The following is a 24580-nucleotide window of genomic DNA, read 5'->3' as shown; positions in this document are numbered from 1 at the left end:
GTCCACAAACCATCAAACCATCAAACTCATCTGTTAAATGAGAGAGAGGGAGGAGGGAGGAAGAGAAGGAGGGAGGGAGAAATGGAGGGAGGGAGAACCCCAGCCCAGCTCTCAGGAACCTGAAGAAACCTTTGATTTTCATTTTATTAGAGTGTGTGCATGTGTCCATTCTTGTGACGTACATGCAGAGGTCGCGGCACTGCCTTCTGTTTCCAGCTTTCTGTGGGTTCTGGGATCAATCTCAGATCACCAGGTACGGAGGGGAAAGAACTTTTTACCTGCTCAGCCATCTTGCTGGCTCAGGAGAAACTTTTACATCATTTCCCAATTTATAACTCAGTCAAAACAAGTAGAATCACTTCCCAGTTTCACTGGCTGAAATTGGAGCAAAGCTGGCAGGCCCTAGAAGGCGGCAGAGACCGCAGCTGCCTGGAGCCCCTGAGCTGCCTCAGGGCATGGCAGTCCCTGAAACATCTCCTTTCAGAGTGTGTGAGAGACACAGATCTCACAGATGACACCTCACAGCTTCCAGCACAAGACACAGTCCGACCAGATTTCTTCTTTAAAAGCTGGAATTTTTTTATTGTGGAAAAATACCATTTTAATATTTTTTTTTTTTAGGGTCTACTGTTCAGTGGCATTAAAGATACACAGTTGTGCTGCATTCCCAACATCTGCCGCGAGGACCTGCCAACCTTGCGTGGTGGGAATCTAAGCTACTGCTGAGACAGTGACTCCTGCCTCGCCTCCCTCAGCCTGGCTCACTCCATTCTCACTATTCCTATCAACCTGACTTCCAGGACCTCATGTGAGTGGACTACGCAATGGCCCTCCTGTTTACACTTCTGACTGTAACAAGTGCTTCTAATTCTGACAAAAAAAGCAGCTGCATAAAGAAACCAGCAGAGTGAAGAGACAGAATGGGACCAGAAGCCCTGCCTGGTCCACACCCAACACAGGGCAAATGTAAAGAGCTCAAAAAATTAAACATCAGAGGTTGGAGAGAGCTCAGAAGTTAAAAGCACTGGCTGCTCTTCCAGAGGACCTGAGTCCAATTCTCAGCAACCACATACATGGTGGCTCACAACCACAATAATGGGATCTGATGCCCTCTTCTGGGGTGCGTGAAGGCAGAGCACTCATGTACATAAAGGAAATAAAGAAATCTTAAAAAAAAAAAATACACACACAGCTGGGCAGTGGTGGCACACGCCTGTAATCCCAGCACTCTGGGAGGCAGAGGCAGGTGGATTTCTGAGTTCGAGGCCAGCCTGGTCTACAGAGTGAGTTCCAAGACAGCCAGGGCTACACAGAGAAACCCTGTCTTGGAAAAAAACAAAAACAAAAACAAAACAACAAAAAAAATACACACACACACACACACACACACATACACACACACACACACCACACACAACAAAAAAGAGTAGAGAAAAATAACTGATCAATAAATAAAAGGAAAATGCATTTAAAATTACCTTGGGATTACACGTTACCCAGCTGGAATGGCAATCATCAAGAAAAGTTCTAGTACGGAGGGAGGTGTGGACACACCGGGCCCTGACACACAAGCAGGAGTCAAAATCAGCCCAGGTGCTTATGGAAGCAGCACAGAAGCCCCTGGGGAGTTAAAGTACAACCCCCGGCCATACCACTTCCTGACCTCAAGTCAGCTTCCTACAGAGATGCATTTCCTGTGGCGTGTCACAGCGGCCTGGGTGCCGATGCCTGAGCAGCAGACAGTGTGGCACACGGACACAGTGAGATGTTCCTTCCAGAACAAAGGATGAACTCCTGGATGGAGCTGAAGGTCACCATGTGTCATGGAATGAGCTGGACTCAGAGGCAGGTGCGTTGCAGTCATGCTGAAGCCGAGGGAAGGACATGGAAGGACACGGACAGCAGGGGTGAAGGCAGAGAGGGGTGAAGAGGACCAACACGGACAGCACATCCTATGGAGGACAGAAATGAGCCTCGTACAAGTGACATGAGCTAATAAAGTACAACCGAGGCAGGCTGTGTTGGGAGCACGTGTCAGTGTGCCGCCCTTTCTGGCCTGCAGGACTTGTTTGGGACCCAGCCTTAGAGAGAAAATGTCGGGTTCAGTTCTTACTAAACCCTATGTTCTGAATGACCTCTAGGACGCACGCAGAAAGGGCTCCCCTACTTTCTCACCATTCGAGAAAGGTCAAAAGCCCATAGATGGCGAAGGAGGCCAGCACCTTCATGAATTCAAACTCCTCAGAGCATGGGCTCCTTCTGTCAGTCATTGCTGGGAGGGGACCTAGGAGTAGCTGAAAGTCTCCTCTTAACGCCCCACGGTGGCATCCGCAGCTCCCAGCCCCTCAGCAGGACTCGAGTGTGTCTTGCCACGTCAAATTGCAGCCTGCTTCCCACCACTGACACCTGCAGTGGCAGAAACCTTTCCTGAAGCTCTTCACAGCTTCTCCCCTTTGATAACAGGGGCCGCGGCAGTTGCTTATCACCACAGCCAACACAGCCCGGTTTAGCAGGACTTGGCTTTTCAACCTCAGCCAGCAACAGACTTGCTTCAGTCATCCACCACACACAGGCTGTTGGAAGGGGTTGTAAAGAGAGAGGAGAGATCTTGAGATTGGGGAAGAAAGAATGAGAGAAGGGTTGGTGGGGATTGGGCAGATCTGTCAGAAGTGTCCATGCCCGAAAGTAAAGACTATTTCTGTCACCTATGTCTCTGTGTTCACAAACCTAAGCAAAGGAAGCCCAAGAGCCAGGCAGGTGACGGGACAGAATGGAAGGCAGGGTAACGCCATCACAGCCGACTCCTGTGACTTGCCTAAGATGTATAACTACTTTCCTTCCAATTTATATGGACAAAGACTGACCAAATACAATAAAAGTGGTTTCATAAATGCTACTAAAAGCACAAAGTGGACAAAGATTAATTAGAATTCATCAAAATTTAGAACTCTGCACTTCAGAGAATGCCATAAGGAGATGCAAAGATAGCCCACTGAGTGGGAGACGCTCTGCTCGCCTCTCTGACATGGAGTGTATGCACTTACAGCTACAACAGAAAACCCTGGGGCTGGAGACATGGCTCAGTGGTTGAGAGCACTGACTTCTTCCAGAGGTCCTGAGTTCAATTCCTAGCTACCACAGGGTGGCTCACAAGCATCTGTAATGGGATCTAATGTCCTGGCATGCAGGTGTAAATGTACACAGAGTACTCTGCCCTCACACACATACACACAGAGGTATGTGAATCAACTCTTATCATAAATCAATCAATCAATCAATCTTTTAAAAAGCACCCTGAAAATACAGCAATAAAATGATAAACGGGCTGGAGAGATGGCTCATTGGTTGAGAGTACTGTCTGTTCTCAGACAGAGGTCCTGAGTTCAATTCCCAGCAACCACATGGTGACTCACAACCATCTGTAATGGGATCCGACACTCTCTTCGGGCATGCAGTTGTACATATACATTAAACAAGCAAGCAGGCAGGCAAGCACATGGAAGATGCTTAATATCACAGCCGTTACAGAATCCAGATCAGAGCTGTGAAGGGGGGGAGCTGGCCGTCCATACAGTCAGAGCTGGCTTCTGGCCCCCATACATGCTCACACGCCTGCATGTGCACATTCACAGATCTAGCGTGGACTGTACCACGTCACTCCCACTTACAAGATCCACAAAATAAAAATCAGTAAATGTATGCACTGAAAAGATATGGGTAAGTGGCATGATAACTCCCTGCTGGAATGTAAAGCAGTAAAAAGCAGTTTACTATGTCTTCAAAACATCCACCTCACAGCTAGGTATGGACCCAAGAGAAGTGCTCCTGTCCAGCATATGATGGGCATAGTACACCACTGTGTATCACAGCCAAACAGAAAAGACCCAACCATCTATTAGTGCAACCAAGACAGACAACACAGCCTGCTGCTGTGCACCTTTAATCCCCGCACTCAGAAGGCAGAGGCAGGCAGATCTCTGTGAACTCAAGACAAGCGTGATCTACATTGCACGTTCCAGGCCAACCAGAGCTAAATAGTGAGACTCTGTCTTTTCATAAATGAAGACAGAAAACGTGGCACACCCATACAAAGGGAATGAAACTGTTGCATGCTAGGAGACAGACGGTCCTAGAAACACAAGGCTGAGTGGAGAAAGCTGTTGGGTTTTGGACCCAGGACAAGAGATTAAAGTGTATATTTTATATACCAAAGCAGACCTGACCTCCAGGTGATCCCAGCATCCCTCAGTCCCTACCTGGCATGCCCGCTCCCAACCCTGAACTTTCCAGCCCAGGGGCCTCAGAGGCTCCTCCCTATATAATCCAGACATTTTGCATGTGTGTTCTCTCTCTCTCTCTCTCTCTCTCTCTCTCTCTCTCTCTCTCTCTCTCTCTCTCTCCTCCCTCCCTCTCCTCTTCTTCTTGCTCATGCTCACACCACATTCTTTTCTCCTTCTCCTTCCTCTCCCCCCCACCCTTTCCTCTGGTGACTGCCCTGGCCTTGGTCCTAGCGGCCAGTGAACTCACCTGTCCAAGAGCAGCTTCCTAATAAACCTACCTTTAATCTAATCTAATCTGGCTTGAACTGTCTCATTTCACCAGTGGCTGAGACATTACCTCTCAAAAGTCACTTACAGGAGGTCTCTCACATCCTCAAAAGGTAATTCACAGAGACATGAACTTTCGTGGTTGCTTAGAACTTAGAGGAGTTGGAAAGTGAGAGAGTCACTGCTGATGGATTCAGTTTCTGGGTGCTGGGATTAAGTGTGTACCACCATCTCCAGGCAATGATGTTTTCTAAAATGGACTGTACAAAAATCTACCCAACTCTGACACCTGGATGTGTGAACAGGACTGTATATAAATTATGTTCAGTAAGTGTCGCCAAAACTTAATTTCAAGCAAAATGGTTACTGGATGTTACCAGAGGCAACTCTAAAGCAGCACCCAACTAACAGCACCCCAATTAACCTGTTAATTTACGTTTATAACTGACTTTATTTTCTGTGATGGAACAGAAATGAATAATGTATTTTCCACAGTGCCCCTGGGGAGCCATTGAAGAGGTTCTAAATGCTCGCCCTCTGGTGACCTCACTGGGCACGTTCCACACACAGACCTGAGCCCCACCAGCGATGACCCACTCAGAACTCTAACCCTCTCATTCTCTTACACAGGGTGCCTCACTAGGACGCCTGAGGCCCACAGCACCTGCACTGTGAACCCGAGGGAGCAGCCCAGCACAGTGGGGAGACAGAGTCAAGCAGACACGCAAGTCCACGGCAGCTGTGTGCCGCTGCGTACAGCTCTATCTGTTCTCTGGTGTCTAAGCTCACTCCTACAGATCACACACAGCTACCACTTCCACAGCAGGCCTCAGGGCCGCACTGGATCACCTTGCTCGTTAATTCAGTTAGACACAGCTCTGGGTTGTCTGTGACTGCTCTGACCTTGTACGGAGACTCATCCCTTGGTGCATCTGTATTACGATGGCTTTATTAGATGGTGGAAGCCTACTTGAAGAGCAACTTACTGGGGGCGTGTCCCTGGGTGGATCCTGCCCTGATCCCTTCCCATAACCATCCATTTCTCTGCTTCCTGTCTGCCATGACACAGAGAATCCCTCCAGAGGTTCTCATCACCACACTTTTATGGTCACAGCACCCACTGACAGGATGCTTTACAACCCAAGTCAAATAAATCTTCCCTTAAGTCGCTTCTGTCAGATATGTGACACAGAGATAATTAACTAATTCAAGGGGCGTTAGGGAGGGAAACCAAGGTTCCCCGGTAGTTCTCAGCACCCAGTGTGAATGTCAATGTCATCATCACCACCACTGCTGCCACAACCTCCTCCTCCTCCTCCTCCTCCTCCTCCACCTCCTCCTCCCTCTTTCCCACTGGACCCTGGCTCTCCACCCCACCTCCACCCCGGGGCAGTACTCAGCACTGTGCCTTGCCTCACAAACAGCCTTTGTTCCTTCCATCCATCTAGGAGTCAGTTCCCACTCCTACAACACAACCCTGACTTCCTCACCTCCATTCTCGGCCAAGGAGATTGGGTTTAAGGATGCAGGTCAAGGAGAGGCAGTAACCCTGCAGCCCGCTGCAGACTCTCACACACCTGACCCCACCAGAAAGAGCCTTCTGGGATCAGAGCAGTGCTGGACAGGGCACACACGATCCAGCCCAAACCACTGAGAGCTGGGACCAGCCCCACGCTGCAATGCCCTCACAGCCTCAGAGTTTCTCCTTGGATGGCAGCTGGGAAGTTCAAGCTGGCTATTTGTATCCCTTCAGTGTTTGAAAGCAGTCCCTTACCGAAACCCAAACATGATTTCATCATGGCGGAGGTGAGCATCGTCATCGATGGACAGAATGGCCTCTGTCTCAATCTCATTCCAGGGCAAGAACCGATTGTTCAAACTGTTCTTCTCAGTACGGACAACCTGAAAGGAAGGGGGGAAAACACAAGAAAGTCAATGTGACATCAAAGAGGTCTCAAAGTGACTTTTTTTTTTTTTTTTTTGGATTTTTTTTTGGATTTGGTTTTTTTGAGACAGGGTTTCTCTGTGTAGCCCTGGCTGTCCTGGAACTCACTCTGTAGACCAGGCTGGCCTCGAACTCAGAAATCCACCTGCCTCTGCCTCCCAGAGTGCTGGGATTACAGGCGTGCGCCACCACCGCCTGGCTCAAAGTGACTTTTAATCTTACCAACAACTGGCCTGGTGGCTTGCCACTTGCTTGTGATGTCTAGCATGTGCCTCCACTCGGCACACAGGCACACACGGGGACCTCACACTCACCATCGTCACTTTGAAACCTTTGACTCTGCTCTTCATGTCTTCAGTCCCTTGTCTCCTAAACTACTGCCGACTTTGCAAAAGTCTTCAACCCAAAGCCACCACTGAAAGTGTATTATTAATCCCTGTTCCATCACAGAAAATGTCAATTACAAATGTATATGAAGTAACATACTAGCTGGAGTGCTGCTTTAGACATGTCTCAGTTCCACAGCCGTTCCAGCCCCATCAATACTGAGAAGGATATACGTTATTCCAGATGTCAGAGCTCAGAAATCCACCTTGCCCCAAGAATATTTAGCAGGGGAAGGAAGAAAAGAAAAAAGGAAGGAAGGAAGGAAGGAAGGAAGGAAGGAAGGAAGGAAGGAAGGAAGGAAGGAAGAAAGAAAGAAAGAAAGAAAGAAAGAAAGAAAGAAAGAAAGAAAGAAAGAAAGAAAGAAAGAAAGAAAGAAAGAAAGAAAGAAAGAAAGAAAACAAACCAGCCTGGGTTTGTAGCCAGGGTCTCCTAAGCTCAGATTCAGTGCTAACAGAAAAAGAGGAGGCCAAGTGTGCTCAGCAAAGAGTGGCCACTTAACAAGCAGAGACTGTCAAACTGGGTCAAAGGAAAGCAAAAGAGACAGTACTACACTAGAGGGAGAAAACAGAGCACACGAGGTACTGCTAGGTGGTAGAAGGCTCATTTCAAGTGTGAGGTCCTGGATTGCATCCTCAGTGGCATCACCAGGGATGGTTGTACAGGGACAGACACATCCATTCTACAGAGTAGCGTGCACGCGCGCACACACACACACACCACAGAGCGAGCAGCATCTCTCTCTCTCTCTCTCTCTCTCTCACACACACACACACACACACACACACACACACACACACACACGTACACACACATACACATCCCACAGAGCAGCATACACACACACCCCACACAGAGCACACACATACACAGACACATATCCCACAGAGCAGCGCACGCGCGCGCGCACACACACACACACACACACACACCAGAGCAACATATAGACACACACAGCTAGCAAGGGAGCCAAGCCCTTATTTTCAGCAGCTTTTGCTCCCCAGTGAATGGGAAGGTGGCCAGAAGTGGCCACAAGCCCCAAAGACGAGTTTAGTTGCCCAAAGGCAACTCCTACCCATTTTAAGATGCACCCAGTTTCAGAGATGTTATCAGGTAAGATCGTGTGGCCACCTGAGACAGGATGGGACAGGGTGACGAATCACTCAAACGGCCCATCATTCATTCACTTTCCCAGCATCCCTTGTGTCCACTCATAGCAATATATTCAGGCAGTTCTGCAGAACAGCCCCTCCTCAGCCCCAGCAGATACATAGGTAAATTCAATTCCTCAAGCTTCTCTTTAAGATTACCGGTTCTGTGAATTAATTTCCAGCAAGATTATCAACAGAGCCTGAGCACTTAGTGACTCAAAGCCAAGCTGCAAGGACATTGCCTGGGCCTCCAAGGCCACCAAAGCTGCATTTCCCAAGCGCCCCAGCAGATGGCTCTGCTCCAGTGTAAAGAGAGCAGCATAGGGGTGGAGCCTATAGGAAAAGCAGTGCGAATTCCACCCGACCTCTACTAGTGTGAACTGGTGGTTCCTCGGCTGAACACTACTAAAACACCGCGTTGTCTGCAGAACATGGAGTCAATTACCAGCCAAACAGCCAAACTCCGAGTCCAAAACCAGGAAACAAGGAAAGCTGAAGTGAAGACAATGACGTGGGCCCACACCGAACAGGATTCGCTCACAAATTGCAGTTCACAGGTGCCAGCCAAGTCGCCAGCCTCTGTGTTCTCCCCAAGCCAGCACTTGAGACAGTCTCTCTACATTATCCTGGCTGTTCTGGAGCTCACTATATAGACCAGGCTGGCCTCAACTCACAGAGATCCTCCTGCCTCACCTCCCAACTGCTGGGATTAAAGGTGTGTGCCACCTGGCTCCCTTATTCTTTAAAAGAGTAGGCTACAGTGAAAAGCCGGGAATCTCGAGCCCTGGACTGATTGGCAAGCAGGTTTGTGCATAGGTTCGCTGAAGCCCATCCCTGAGATGACGTCCAGGAGCCCGAGAGCGAAGAAGGGGGAAGAGTTCTGACTCAGAAGCCAAATGGGTACAGGCTTTGCCTTCAACCCAGCACGGGGAGGCGGGAGCAGGAGGGATCCAAGTTAAAGGCGCTATATGACAGAGCAGGTCCCAGGCCAGCCCGGGTTATGTCGCACTCTGCCTCTAAACAAAATGGAAGCTCGGCAGCTAACCATGGTAGGCTTCAGCAACAAAATCCTGACAGAGAGACGCGGCCACCCCAAAATGCACAGCTGTGACACAGCTCCGCACCCGTCTCCAGGAGCTTGCGAAAAGCACAGCAGATGTAAAAGACCGGAGTCAACGGAAAGGAACTTCGAAAGCACACCCATTTTTGTTGACGTTTTGTTTCAAATTACAGCAGTAATCCTCCACCCCAGCCCCTCAGGACCGGCTGTGTCTTTACATTGCGCCAGGAAGGTGTACTACAGACTTTGTGTTACACTTTGGTAACTCAAAAGACTAGCTTTCATATTACTGCTTCAATTCAGAGGCTGGCATCGACCGGAAGGACAGCACACATACTGCCTGCCACAGAGATGTCCAACACGCATCAAATAAACGTGTGGATGAGCAAGTGGGTAAACGCAAACAGGAACCAGTCAGCTCTGCGGTGACGGACGCTCAACATAACAGGTAACAGAACGATGAGACAGGGCAGGAGACCCCTTAGTATCTGCTCCTGTTTCTATCTTCCTTCTTGCTGTGTTGTTCAGGCAGGCCCTGAACTCAGTGTGTAGTCCAGGCTGGCCTTTAACATAGTCTTCCTGCCTTCACCTATGTAGCTCAGGCTGGCTCTTAACTTGCAGCTCTACCTCCCGGTGGCTGCGATTACTTGTCTATGCCACATCTGACTTCTAGTCTTGCTTTCTAATGCAAAAAGATCTCCATCAACCTCCTGGTAACATTTGCTTGCTTCCCACAGCACATTCCCAGGGCAGCCCGCCTTCTGCTACCATCCTTCAGGGAAGCCCTGCCTCCTGTCACGCCTTTCTTCCCAGCACAGGGCAGTGGCCAGGACAGCAATCCTGGCCTAGAACTGACTTGACAGGCTGGCCTTCTGGCCTTCACGCTACTAAGTTCACATCGGCTCAGCCCAGCCTAACATCCTCCAGCCTCTAACGATGCCTCGAGCATAGCACACTACATAGCCAGCCTTGTCACCACACAGGCGACAGACAGCTACACAGGAAACAGCAGCTGCTTCCTCTAACTTAAAGCAGACCACAGAGCCCAGGAATGAAGGAAGGGCTAGAGGCTAGGAAGCTGCATCGATCTGCTCTCTAACACATCAGCACCAACCAAAGGGCTAGAGGCAGGAGTCGGTGGGAGGGGCCAAGGGGGAACAATCAAGGGGTTGGGGGTTAGAGTAACACCATGAACTCATTTTCATTCATAACTCTAAGGCTAATGCAGCAGAAAACAGTACCTGTCTACCCATGAGACACATTCATTTGAAGTTTTAAAAGCGGTGCTGATGAGACCTGTGAAAGCATTACTAAGGCAGCATAAAGCAGAGGGGCTCCTCCAGGGAGAAGACGCACAAAAAGACCTTGCTCAGCATCGAGAGACCCCTGAGACAGTTGCCAAGCTCAGCACCAAGAGACCCTGAGACAGTTCCCAAGTGGGGCTTGGCACCCACCCCTATCCCAGTCTGTCGAGTAGTGAGGCAGGAAGAACAGCAGCTCAGAACCCGCTGGATTCCAAAGCTCCAGCCCTAACAGCAAGCCTCTACTCTCCACACAGCGCTACTGCCTGAAGCCACTGCATCTTTAAGGCTAGCGAGGCTCTTCTAGCTTTCCTCACACTTTGCACAGTTACTTTACAGTCTTAGTTTTATACACGATATATTTATATTATTTATTCATAAGCAATCTTACGCCTTTCCAGGCAATCTGTGCTTGGCACAAAAGGAAAGCATTAGATTACTTCATGTTAAATGGTCTGCTCTCACGTGGTGAAGAGCGACCGTGAGAGCTAAGGAGACCGTGTCTAAGAGACTGCCTGGCTATGGCTGGTAAGTCACTATGCAGCCTGACTTTCCAACCATCCCTCTCAACGTCTACAATCCCTGCTTATTAGACTCTCGACTCCTGGCAGTTTTAGAATCTTCCCGTGCAGCCATGCAACTCACTCTGGAATGGTAACGCCAACAAAGGGAAACTGGCAAACCGCCAGGTCCACTCTGGACAAACTGTGACGTTTGTCCTGACTGACTCACCATCTGGTTTACATGTGATATTTCAAAGAGCAGAGTGCAAAGACATTTAGAAAATAATGCATATTGCATCTCTGAGGAGGGAGCCTTTGCTTTGCCATGGCTTCTCAGCTTCCAGGATGTCCCATGGAGAAAGCCAGGTGGTGACAAGGGAAGACGGCTCCAGAGGTAGTTCCTGCCCAGTTCTCTTCCATGCACCAACAGGCCATGTAGGAAACAGTGTTAAATTCAGTCTGTTGGCAAAGCATGCTATTCCCCAAACAGAAGTCTCCGTGTTCAATTCCAGCACCAGCCGGGACAGCAGAGGACACTGGAAGCCAGCCTGGAATCACTAATGTTTTCTTGGACTTGCCAAGAAACAAAAGTGTCCCTTCCACTGCAGGCCAAGCCTTGAAACACCACAGGACATCGGAAAGTCTGATGAGTGCTCTAAAAGGGCCATCTTACTATTTTCTACAATCTAAAATAAAGTCGACTAAGAAAAATAGGTAAACAGGAATAACTGAGACCAAAAATTTTAGTGTGTCAAAAAAGAAGATTATCTAGAGTAGTGGTTCTCAGCCTTCCTAAGGCTGTGGCCCTTTAATACAGATCTTGTGTTGTAATGACCCCAACCATAAAATTACTTTCATTGCTACTTCATAACTGTAATTTTGCTACTGTTAGAAAAAAATCACAATGTAGGTATTTTTGGAGACACAGGCTTGCCAAAGGGGCCAGGACCCATAGGTTGAGAATTGCTATCTAGAGGTTTCTGCTTCTAGGAGGGCTCCTGACAAAAATCAATCCCTACAGATAACAACTATAAACTCTGGACAAACTTTAAAGAGTCCACAGAGAGGCTGGAGGGATGGCTCAGTGGTTAAGAGCACTAGCTGTTCTCCCTAAGTACCCAGGTTCAATTCCCAACACCCACGTGGCAGCTCACAACTGTCTGCTATTCTAGATCCAAGGGATCTCGATCTCTCTCTCTCTCTCTCTCTCTCTCTCTCTCTCTCTCTCTCTCTCTCTCACACACACACACACACACACACACACACACACATACACACAGAGGCAGGTAGAACACCAATGTACATAAAATACAAATAAATTATTTTAAAAACAAAAAACTCCTCAAAAGCAAAGGAGTGACGGATGACAGGGAGCTGGGAATCAGGCAGGGTTCGTGGCTGAGAACGCTTTGCTCTAAGGTGAGGTCAGACCTGGCTCCAAAGGGCAGCTGGGGCACTGGGGAAACCTACAGTCTTTCTGTCTTGAGTATCAGGAGGTTTTGTGGATCCCTGAAAGGAAACGATTATGAAATACAGAGAAGGAAGGGAGCTCGGTGTGTTGAGCATAAACTACCCGACTCCTGCCCATTCCTACCCCAGGCTACCCTGACCCCTGCTCTCACAGAACAGGCAAACATAAACTCAACAAATACTGGGGCAACCATCCAACAGCCAAAACTTCTCCCTTTGTGTTCCACCCGGAAAAAAAAAAAAAACAAAAATATCTGTACTTTAAAAAAAAAAATCCAGGAGAACTAAGCCATGGCCTAAGATAAACTACAGAAATCCAAACATGAAGGGACACCTTGGAAGCAGCTAGAGGAAACCGTAACTTACACAGGGCAATGGTCTGAGACGCCAACGATGCACATCCAGGTGCAGTGGAACAGCTGTACAGTGGTGTCCCCTAACTACTGGGAGCTCTGCAGGAGACTGGACACCCAATTCCTTGGGATGGGGAGACTCTCTTTTTTTAAATTTTTCTGTAAAGATTTACTCATTTTATTTTATGCCTGCTTTGCTGGAATGTATGTTAGTGAACCACGTGTGTCCTGTTGCCTGCTGCAGTCAGAAGGGGTGTGGGAAGTCACCACGTGGGCACTAGGAACAGAACACAGGTCTTCTGCAAGAGCAACAAGTGCTCTCGTTTGCTGAGCCATCTCTCCAGCCCTCCTTTGATTGGCATTAGGCATCTCTCCATCACCGCCTCTCAGTCTTCCTACACTCATATGGAGGGCCTCTCTCAGTAGCCCATCAGCACTGCCCCTCTCTCTGCCTAATTCCTCTGGACCTGAGATCCTCTTTACAGACTGCGGAACCAGCTTCATGGACAGAGGCCATGAAGGTCACCTTCACTCCATCATTATGTAATAAATAAAGAGTGGAGATTTTAAAATATAACACCCACCACATGTCCCCCACTACGATAATCCCCATCCACTCAAGTAGCTACGACCCATGGGAGTCCACAGCTGACAGATGTCAGCCTGATGCCCGCCTGGATCCTGGGCACAATTGAAGCACAAGGTGCCCAGCATTCTCTGTAGCTGCATGGATGCTCCTGAGCTGATCCATCAGCCAGTATGCTGACCTGAGTCATCGTCCCTGGAGGTAGTCTCCCAGAGTGCCTGGGAAGCTGGGCACGAGGAATGGGTCGTGCTGACACTGAGGTGGAAACCTGCTTTGAGGAGCACTGTTGGCGCTGACACCTGCCTTCACCGAGAGGGCCAGCAGTTTCAACTACTGCTCTAAATACCTGCTTCCCTTAAGCAGAAAACACAGTCAAAATATTTAGTGACTAGACTGAAATTCTCTAACTTGAAACTCTTTCCTTTTAAAAATAACTAGAAAAGATTGCATGCTAATACAGAGCGTGTGTTAGAACAGCCTGTTTGGAGAAATTCTGGCATTTCCAGCTAAGTATCATATTACTGCAATGGGCTGCCCAGAAATTACAGCAACTATTCATTTCCCAACAGATTAAAGAAAGGATCAGTTCTGGCAAGTTTGCTGGTGGATTTCAGTCATTGCTTACTGGAAGCAGGAACCCAGCACTGTTCCACTGTCCACTGTATGCGCAAGTGTGTCTCTCACAAAATACCACACTTTAAAACAACTCAACACCTATGCCTTTGTCACTGTCCTACTGCTGTGAAAAGCTACCATGACCAAAGCAACTGTTGTAAGAGAAAGCATTTAGCTGGGATCTTGTTTATAGTTCAGAGGGTTAGTCACTACCATCAGAGTGGGGAGCACAGGCAGGTAGGCACAGTACTGGGTAAGTGGCTGACAGCTATGCAGAGAGCACAGATGGACCTGGTCTAGGCTGTGAAACCTCAAAGCCCAACCCCAATGATACAGTTCTTCCAATAAAGTTTCACTCCTAATCCTCTCCAAACAGTTTGCATTCATGGGGAAAGGCGCCACCTAAAAGGGTTTATAAATAACTAGATAAATATGCTATACCAGCATGCAAAAGCCCTGGGCTCAATCCCCAGCACCAGGAGTGCATACACGCACGCACATGTACACGTGCATACATACAGAGGTACACGTATTCACCTCTACTACAAGGGAGCAAAAATGATAAAAAACGAGAGAAGGCACTAAGAGTGGGGCACTACTCCGCACAGTAACACACACTGCCCATTTTATTACCATGATGGGGACACCAATGTCTGGCCACAAAAGGTCCTCCGAGGGCAGCTTGGGAGAGTTCCACACCACCACTACCTTGTTCAGGTAGGGGAGGCCATTGAGTCTCTCCAGGGAGTTCATGAGCACTTCCTCCCGCTCATAGGTCAGCATCACAACTGTGAACTGCTCCCGCTGGACATTGCCTCCGAGCGCTGCCTGGAACTCCTTGCCAGAGCCCCCAGCCCCGCCACCGATGGGCCGAAATCCAGTCCCTGAGCCCAGGAATTTGGCCTCAGAGGGCAACACAGGATCAAAAGGTGTGTGTGGGAAAAGATGGAAGGGTCCGGGTGCAGAGTTCCAGCCACGGTAACAGTCCGTGACAGTCAGAGTGAAATTGCGGAGGTATTTAGGTGAGGCATAGGGTGGTTCTGTCTCTACCGGCCCCAGGTCCAGGTCCCCATTGTCAGCCATGTTGGGGTCAGTTCCAGCTGCTTTTCCTGAACGATGGGGGATCTCAGCTGCTACCTCTTCCCGGATGGGAGCAGCTGGGATCTGAATTCGAGTCCTAATCATGGCTAGCACGGTATTAAAAATACTGTCAGAGGTGGAGAAGTAGGTCTCCCAGAAAAAGCGGCCTTGCCGCCTCATAGCCAACAGATCGCTGTCTGAAAGACTTCGTAACAGGAAGTGGACCTCTGTGACCCGAGGCTTGGGCACCACCAGGGCAGCCTCATTCCACTGCAGCATGTCATGGTACGGGAGCTGCACCTGCTCCCCGAGGACCACCGGCACAGCTCCCACCTCCAGGGCTTCAAAGAGCCGTGTCGCACACCCAGCTGAAATGAGCAGGCGTGGGTCCCCGGGAGTGATGATGAGGGCGAAGGTGGAGAGCTTGAGGAGCTCCAGACGGTCTTCCCGCTCCCCACACAACGCCCACTCGGTTGGCAGGCTGGGCTTCGGCTGGTTTTTGCAAGTGAATTCTACCAGCACCTGATCTAGCTTGCTGTCCTGTACGGCCTTTAGGGTGGCAATGATCCGGTCATCATAGTCGGCCGGAGGGTCGCCCTCCATTTCCTCCTCAAAGGAACGGGCCTCCTGCAGGCTCGATCTCAGAGACTCGATCTTCTCGCCCTGGAAAGTGAAGAGATATTTCCGCTTAACTGGCACCTGAGGCGGGATTTCCATGAAGTTGGGTTCGGACATGGCATGGACAAGTGGTGACACGACCAAGTCAAAGCCAGCTCTGTACTGGGCAGCATAGAAGGTGGACTGGGCCACCATGGCCCGGCCTGTACTGACATTGTACAGTAAATTCTGTGTGTTTGACTTCCGGGACAGGTTGATGATGACATGGTTGTGTCCATCTGTCCTCCAGTGTGGCAGAGAAAACAGCTGCTTTTCAAGGTCGGCAGGCTGCAGCACAGGGGGCTCTTGCATTTCTCCCACTAACACCACATACAGGCAGGCGATGGCTGCATTTTCTGTAACATAAACATTGGCTCTCACTGTAGCCTGAAAAGCCTGCTTGACCAAAGGGTCAAGGTAGCTCCCAAAGGCGAACTGGTCACTGTCATAGACATAAACGGGAAAGCCAGACGTCAGAGGACAACGAGAGTAATCAAAGCAGTTGTGCAGCCGGCAGCCCCGCGTGACCTTGGGCGGTGGCAGGCCAGCATCGTCCTTGTCAGGGAGCAGTCGGATGGGCAGGGACAGCTTGGGCTGGTTCTGGGCCATCAGCTCCTTGTAGGAGTGCTCCGTCTGGCTGATGACGTTCTTGAGCTGCAGCAGGTCCTGCTTGGCGTTCTCTATGCTCTTCTTACAGGCTTCGATCTTGAGGTTGAGCTTGGCAATCTCGCTGTTCAGCTCCTGCCGCTTGGCTTCCAGCTGGAGAAGCTCTTCGCTCACAGACTCACGGATCCGACAAAGATCCAGGACGTGCTTTACCTCACAGAGTTCGTTGCCAGCCCGAGGGCCGAAGATGCGTTTGCCGGCCTCATCCGCCTCATCCAGAGTGGTGAGGTAATAGTGAGCAATGAGGGGGAAGAAGACCAGGATGACGAACAGTGTAAAACTCAGCCATGTCAGCCGGATGCGGTTGGACCAGCGCAGCATACAGGTCTGACCGCCGTTCCCCACTCCCCCATTCCGCAACATGGTATAGCCTGTCATGAGTTCACTGTGGCTCTCGCCTGCTCTGATCACGTCGGGTCACTCGCCATAACCACGAGTCTGTTTGACAAAACTCAACCTCTCTTTCACACACAAGTTTCTGGAAGAATCAGTGTGCTCCCTGCACAAGGCACCAAATAAAATGGAAATTTCATTGTCCTCGCTGTGATTCAGGTCTCTAACCCTAGTCAGGCAAATCCAAAGTATCGGCTGTTGTCAAATAGAAGAATGTACCGCATTGCTGATGGGATGAAAAGGAAGAAAACCATGGTGCTAAAATCCAGGGAACGAGCCCTGGACCCAGAGGGACCGGTTTAACTGCCATAGCTTTTGTTCCTTGGCTTTGCTGGCCAGCCAATATGCATAACTTCTATTCAAACTATGCAGCGACTGGTAAGAACCGCTGGCTGATTGAAAGGCCAGCCCCGTCCTCCATGTCACTACCAACAATCAGGCCTGCAAGAGAAGGAGAAACTTGTCAGTTTCAAAAGCTTCTGTTCAAAGCTCCACTGCCGCCCGTGCCTGACCCCAGCACAGCTGTTTCTACCTGAGAGCCAGCACCACATGACGTGAGAGAAGCAACACGCACCCACCTCGGGCCTCCGACCACGAAAGTCTCCTTTTGATCTACTTAGAAAAAGCAACTCCAAGAAGCCCAATTTGTTAAATTTAGAGTTGAAAAGAGTTAAGAGAACTCTTTTGAACTTCACCCAGGAGTAGATAAAAGGTATTTTCCAGCTTGCCTCTATTTATCTTCCATTAGCAGACATCAGGCACTCCTTCTTAAAATAGCGACAGTAACTTGCTCTTTCGGGGAGAAGACTATACTTAGAAATGAGAGGCATTGGCCTGTATCCTTCAGGGACAGACCTGCAGCTGGCCCTTATCCTCAGTGACCTAATCTTGTAAAACAGATATAAATGCATGCAGACAACAAGGTGATGTTTATTGTGCTATGAAAACGAGCAGAGGACGTGAAGTACCAAGACACAGTACCCACACAGCTTCCCAGTCCTGTTCCCTCACCACACTCTACAATCCAACATACAGAAGCGGCCTACCTACATTCCCCCCAAACCAGACACAGCTACAAGTCAAACTTGCATAGAGTACATACATACACACACACATATATACATACATGCATAACATACATAGAATCCATACTATCTATGCCCACAAGATACTCCAATTTCATTTTCACATCTTCTCACACACAAAAATACATTCATAGCTAGGTAGGGTGACAGACACAGCCTAGACTAACTGGCACTCTGGAGGCACAGGCAGGAAAGTCTTGAGTTCAAGGCCAGCCAGTACCACACAACAAGGCCCGCCTCAAAAAATGAAACAAAAGTGTGTGTGTGTGTGTGTGTACATGTGTACATGTACTTTTGACAGTCTAGGATATGTCAAAAAAATTGTATCCTGGTAATAACCTTGACCTCATCACACTTTACTGAGTCTAAGAGACAAGCTGTAACCTATCTCCTACAAACCTGGGAATTCAATACCAGCAGGGAAAAGGGGGAGAGGAAGACGGAAGCCACTTGCAGGAGCAGCCCTACAACAACTGCCTCACAAAGGCTCAGCCACTCCAGCCTCCATCTTTGCTACAGATGTGCAACAGTTAAAGTCTCTTCTATCCTAAAGTAAAAAAAGCTGATGGCAATTTTACTAAGGGTTAAGCTGAGCAAATGATCAGGGCAATGGAAAGCAAAACAAATGTTGTCCTTGAAATACTAAATGTGGATAATCTAAACTTGTTAACTAGAGGCTCAGCAGTTCAGAATGCTTACAGCTCTTGCACATGACCCACATTTCCTTCCCAGCACTCACTGGGCAGCTCCTGCAAGCACCTGCAACTCCAGCTCCAGGGACTGCGAAGCCTGGCCTCCACATACTTATGTGTACACACACACACACACACACACACACTTAAAAATAAATTAGTGGTAGTAACTTTAATCCCAGAATTCATGAGGCAAAGGGAAACAGATGATCTCTATGAATTAATTTGAAACCACCCTGGTCCACATAGTGAATTTTAGGCCAGATAGAATCATATAAGACCCTGCCTCAAAAAATAAAAATAAACCCAGGCAGTGGTGGCGCACACCTGTAATCCTAGCACTCTGGGAGGCAGAGGCAGGCGGATTTCTGAGTTCAAGGCCAGCCTGGTCTACAGAGTGAGTTCCAGGACAGCCAGGGCTATACAGAGAAACCCTGTCTCAAGAAAACCAAATCCAAAAAAACCAAAAAATAAAAATAAAAAAATTTAAAAAAATCTTCAAACTCAGATAAAAAACTTCTATTCAAACATTCCACATCAAGACCTGCATTTCATCCTTTGTTAGATTGTTTTGTCTTCAAGACAGGGTCTCACTAGGTAGCCCTAACTGTCCTGGACTCACTATGTAGACCAGGCTGGCCTAAAACTCATAGAGCTCCACCTGCCTCTGTCTCCCAGGTGCTGGGATTAAAGGCGTGGCCACTGCCTGTTTCATGATCTAGATTTCTAAAGCATTCATATTATCCTTTTATTCAAATGTTTGAATAAAAAGAATAAATGAATGAATAAAGAGCGGGCAGAACAGAGGGAAGACAAGACAGACGCCAGGCCACGAGGCTGGGCCTTCCCGCTCACCCACCTGATGGCGCTCTTCCTTTCTCTGGCTCATGTAGTGGCATTATGCTTCAACACAGGATTTCTTGAACTAGTGGACACCAGAACTTGTTCTCCTGGTCTAAAGAGAAAAGAAAGTGATGATTTGGAAAGCGCTCACTCCAGAAGGTGCTGCGAAGGACTTTGATTAGTCTCTCTGAAAAGGCTTCCCTTGCAGATTCAGCCATCACAAAGCTACAAACAGAGCTGTCTGGAGTCAGTGGGTACTACTGACAAGCACGAGGATGGTGGGAGTTTTTTCACAGGCAAACTACTTGGGCAGTTGTTACTTGCTAATGGGCCTGACAGTGTAAGACAGGATGCTGTGAGATGCAGACAGTGTACACGGACTTCAGAAGGACACAGGAGCTCTTTGTAGGTGAGGTGATGCTTATAACTAGAACAGAGTTCGGGATAAACAGGAGGCAGGGGAGGAGCAACTGGAAGCATAATTGAGCTGATGCTGGAGGCAGCACCAGCTGTGCCAGCTGTGCCAGCTGTGCGGCACACCTGTAATCCCGCACGAGGAAGCAAAGGCAGGAGGAGCTCGGGTTCAATGCATCTGAGCAACAGTACTCCCAGTGCACCCAACATACAAACAAAGCTGACAACAGAATAAATGTTCTAATGAAACCAACACTGATTCTAAGGAATTTCATCCAACTAAGTTCTAGCTTGTTCACCAATACAAGCCAAAGAGCAACCAATGGTCAATAGCGTGGATCTTGCCTCCTAGACAGCTACTTACAGTTTGCAAAAATAAAAAGAGAAACCCTCAAACTCTCTTCTCAAATTCTCCCATCTAGAAATAAATGCCCCCACAACACTTGCACAATGTGTTCCCGTGTGGTTTTCAGAGCAAGTGCACTGTGCACCTTGTAATCCTCACCAGCCACAGCATTAGTGCCTGCCGACCTGCCTGGGGCCCTCCTATAAAGCATCCTTCACACTGCCAACCAGAGGCAGTTTCTCTTCTCCTTAGGATCCAGTGCTTTCTAGATGCACTGTCCCCCCACTACCACCACTGCTCATTCAAACTGCGCATCACTGCTGCCTTCCAGCTCACACACACCAAGTTCTGTACTATCACATACTTGCTGTTCACTCAGAAATATTCGGCTTTTGGTTTCAGGTTCAGTTTCTTTTGTTTTGTTTTCTTTTGTTTTTCTGAGACAGAGTTTCTCTGTGTAGCCCTGGCTTTCCTTGAACTCAGAGATGTCACTGTCACCTCCCACCCCAGCTCAGGCTCTTAATGCTCTCACTTTACAGCTGTCTTTTGTAGTCCCTGACACTTTCTGACTTTCTGGTATTAACCTACTGACTTTCTTCTGTTTCTTCTTCCTTTTTTCCTTTGCCCTTTCCTCTCCACCCCTCCTTCCACCCCCCCTCCCTTGCCTTTGCGTTTTTTTCTCGCCCATTTTCCACACTAAACCCTATTTCCTGAGAGCAGGGCCCTTTCACTCCTGCCTTGCTATGTCATCAGTGTGTCCACTGTGAGTTATTGATGAGTTGTGTCACTGCTGGCCGTCCCAGTCTCTTCCCTTGGTTTTTATGGTAGGACATTTTTAGAACCCACCCACACCTTTGACTCATGTTCTTTTTCTGTCTTGGGGACATCCAGTCTTCCTCCTACCTCATACTTAAAAAGGATTCTGGAAGGCTCTCAGCATCATGTTAATGAATCCATCTGCTTCCATGATGTCAAGCATCACCTATGCTCAGATCTAGAAGCCACTACCCTCAACGCTCGCCTGGCTGCTCTGAAACAGCAAGGCCTCCTGGTTCAGGACGGACCTGCCTCTCCTGAGGTGCACCAGTCACTTCAAGGAAGTCATTTTCCAAATTACTTTTAGTTCTACCCATGATTCCACATTCCTCCAGTCAGAAACAATATGCTATACTCAGGAAAGGGACCTGGAGCAGCCAGGCTTGGATGGAACCCCATTGACAGATGCTCATTTTATCATCAGAAAAGCAACAGTAACTTTGCTTGGAAGCATTATAAAACTCAGAGACTGCATGTAAGCATACACTTCTGAGTATGTCACATGAAAAATCACAGACTGGCTATAAATCTTGGTTATTTTTCAATCTCCAGCTCCTACATCCGTGTCTAGTCTTGTACCAAATAGTGCCATTTTTATTGCGATCATAATCACAATAATATACTTGTACTAATGGTTTAGAATTTTGACACTTACCCATTTTTAATTAATACTCTGCCTTCGTCCTAGTCCTAGCCCATAACAAGGATACTACTTAACCCCAGATACTCCACCAGCTCAGCCTTTGGATTACTGAAATCGGTCTGTGCTCCAGTTTCAATGTCTCGCTGGCCCATCCTTCAGGTCTCCAGGCCACTCTTCTATGGCACAGTCTACCGAAGCCCGCAGCCTATCTCACTTTCTCCCCGCCTTTCTATCTTACTTAGTATTTAGTAAGAATTAATCTGCTAACCTGGAATGATGGCAGATGCGTGCTAGAGAGGCAGAGGCATGAGGACCACTTGAGTTAGGAGTTCAAGACCAGCATGGACAATGTATATGGAGATTCTTATTTCAAAAGAAAACTTAAAATAATTAAAATTTAAAAAAATAATTTGTTTCTTTCAGGATTTATATTTGAGGAATGTTGGTTTCCACTTAGCAACTGTAGAAACAAATGATTTTCTTTAAAGAAATTCAACCTAATCAAATATATTTTAAAACAAAGGTTATCTATAGTACTTCACTAAAAGATCTATCAGATAAATATTAGCATTGCCTTTGTCTGTCTGTTTGAATACATACAAATGTACTTTTTCTTTGACCATTTAACAAAAAATAATAATAATAAAATTTTAAGGATACTACCAATAAATAAACTACCTGTGGTCTTCACCTCCGCCAGGCTATCGTCCACGACAAGTGTAACACAGCCCAGGGGGCGTCTGCCAAAGCCAGCACTATGCTTTGTGAATGTTCAACCTCAAAAACTAAGAGGAAGCTCAAGCCGTTCAGAACTTCAGGAGGATGAGGACAGACCCCAGGAAGTCCGTCTCCAGCCGAGGGGCTTGAGCAACTGAAGCTGCTAGGGTAGAGATCAGGAAAATGGCCTTGTCATGTGGCCCGTGCTCTGGTGGATGGCCCTATACCCATGCACAGGCTATACTGACTGGACTCGGGTTACAAAAAGAGGGCATCCTACACTGGATGGGTAGGAGGGACTGATAAGATCAAAACACACTGTACATATGTATGAAATTACCAATGGGTAAAAAACTGAGCCAGATAAACCTCCTTATTTTCTACATTACAATAGCGTCAAGTGTTTTGTGACAACAGAAGACAGACTAATATGGTATTGTAAGTAATCTAGAGATGGCATAAAGCACATAGCACGGGGGTTCTTTTCTGTCTGTGGGTCGCTAACCTTTTGAGGAGTTAAACAATCCTTTCATGGGGTCACCTAAGACCATCAGAAAACATGGATATTTATATTACAATTTGTAACAGTTGTGAAATTACAGTTATGAAGTAGTAATGAGGGGCCGGGCAGTGGTGGCGCACACCTTTAATCCCAGCATGTGGGAGACGGAGGCAGGTGGATTTCTGAGTTTGAGGCCAGCCTGGTCTACAGAGTGAGTTCCAGGACAGCCAAGGCTATACAGAGAAATCTTGAAAGCTTGTCCTGAAAAAAAAAAAAAAAATGAAGTAGTAATGAAAATAATTGTATGGTTGGGGGTCACCACAACATGCATTAAGGTCCTCATAACAGGGAAGTACACCATACATAAGGAACTTGAGTATCTTCAGGTTTTTTAATCAACAAACCTAACACAGTCCCTCTCTCATATTAAGGAGAATGTTATTTTATCTGTCTTCTTTTTTTGTTTGTTTGTTTTTTGGTTTTTGGAGACAGAGTTTCTCTGTGTAGCCCTGGCTGTCCTGGAACTCATTCTGTAGATCAGGCTAGCCTCAAACTCAGAAATCTGCCTGCTTCTGCCTCCAAAGTGCTGGGATCAAAGGTGTGCGCCACTACCCGCCCAGCTCTTTATCTGTCTTCTTTAATGGTTACCCGTAAAATACAAATCATAACGTTGGCTTAACCAATCCAAAGGTTTAGTGGTATTTCTGATGGCTCCCTCTGCTCAGAGCACAGCACGGTTACCTGCATCAAACTGCCTTACACATACAGGTGTCCTGGAACTTTCTCTGCACACCAGGCTGGCCTCCAACTCAAGAGATTCACTACCTCTGCTTCTGAGGGCTGGGATTAAAGGCATGTGCTACCACTGTAGGGTTTCAATCTTTAAGAGAAGGTCTCTGGCCAAGCCTGTAGCTTACCAGTAAGCTATACTTACTAGCTGGCCCCAAGGATGCTTGCACCGCTGCCTCCCCAGCACAGGTGCACGCCACTGCACGTGGAGTTTATGAGTGCTGGGAATCAAACACAGGCCCTCCTGTGTGTATGGAAAGCACTTTACCAATTGAATAATCTTCCCAGGCCCACGCTCTGCTGTCTGAAAAATCTTTTTGTATTTACTTGTAGGGTTTTTATTTGAAGAGGAGCTGCTGAACTTTCTGAATCTCAGGACTCATGTCAATAACCTAGAAGCTTATTCATTACAGTCTCTGGATACAGTCTGCTTGTCCCCCTTGGGTCTCTATTTGGAGCCTGTCAGAGCCCATTCAGCCTCCAAACCATCTCGCCTCCTTCATAACTTTGGCTTTGCCCTTTGTGCTGCCTTCGGGCAATTTCTTCCTATCTGTCTGATTTAGGAGTTGGGAAACTTTCAGCAAAGGGTCAGGCAACTAATAGTTTAGTATGCGTAGAGGTCACATAAAATGCCTGCAGCCTATTTTAGTTTTTAAAAAAGGGGGAAGGATCTGGAGAAATGGTTCAGTATTAAGAGCATTTGTTGCTCTTGCGGTAGACCCAGGTTTGGTTCCCAGCAACCACGTGGTGGCTTGGAACCCAGTTCCAAGGGATCTAATGTCCTCTTTTAACCTCTAGGACTCCAGGCATGCATGTGGTGCACACATAAACACAGAAAGGCAAAATACTCATACACATAAAGTAAAACAGATCTTTTAAAAAATTAAAACACTTTTAAAATGTTGTTCATTCTTAGACTGAAAACTATAAAAATCAAGACATTCACTGGGCACAGTGACATACACCTTTAATCCCAGCAGTATCTGGGAGACTGAGGCAGGTGGACCTCTGTGAGTTAAAGG

At 47.8% G+C, this 24580-nt stretch overlaps 1 protein-coding gene across 5 annotated transcripts in view; it reads right to left on the bottom strand.

The window, feature by feature from the left end:
- Extl3 (exostosin like glycosyltransferase 3) overlaps positions 1 to 24580 on the bottom strand; it is a 90557-nt gene that overhangs the window by 7711 nt on the left and 58266 nt on the right. For 4 of the 5 annotated variants that reach the window (XM_052191178.1, XM_052191179.1, XM_052191177.1 and 1 more), the window contains 3 exons: positions 19348 to 19443; positions 14549 to 17152; positions 6322 to 6449 (listed from right to left, as the gene is read on the bottom strand). In XM_052191178.1, coding sequence (XP_052047138.1) covers positions 6322 to 6449; positions 14549 to 16696 — 2276 coding nt within the window. In that variant the 5' untranslated portion in view covers positions 16697 to 17152; positions 19348 to 19443. The remainder of the gene's footprint in view (positions 1 to 6321; positions 6450 to 14548; positions 17153 to 19347; positions 19444 to 24580) is intronic. The other variant, XM_052191181.1, reaches the window with a different exon arrangement.

The sequence above is a fragment of the Apodemus sylvaticus genome, chromosome 8, assembly GCF_947179515.1.
Source record: "Apodemus sylvaticus chromosome 8, mApoSyl1.1, whole genome shotgun sequence".
In the NCBI taxonomy this organism is placed as follows: Eukaryota; Metazoa; Chordata; class Mammalia; order Rodentia; family Muridae; genus Apodemus; species Apodemus sylvaticus.
The sequence above is the reverse complement of the archived record's forward strand: the minus strand, read 5'-3'. Positions and strand labels throughout refer to the sequence as shown.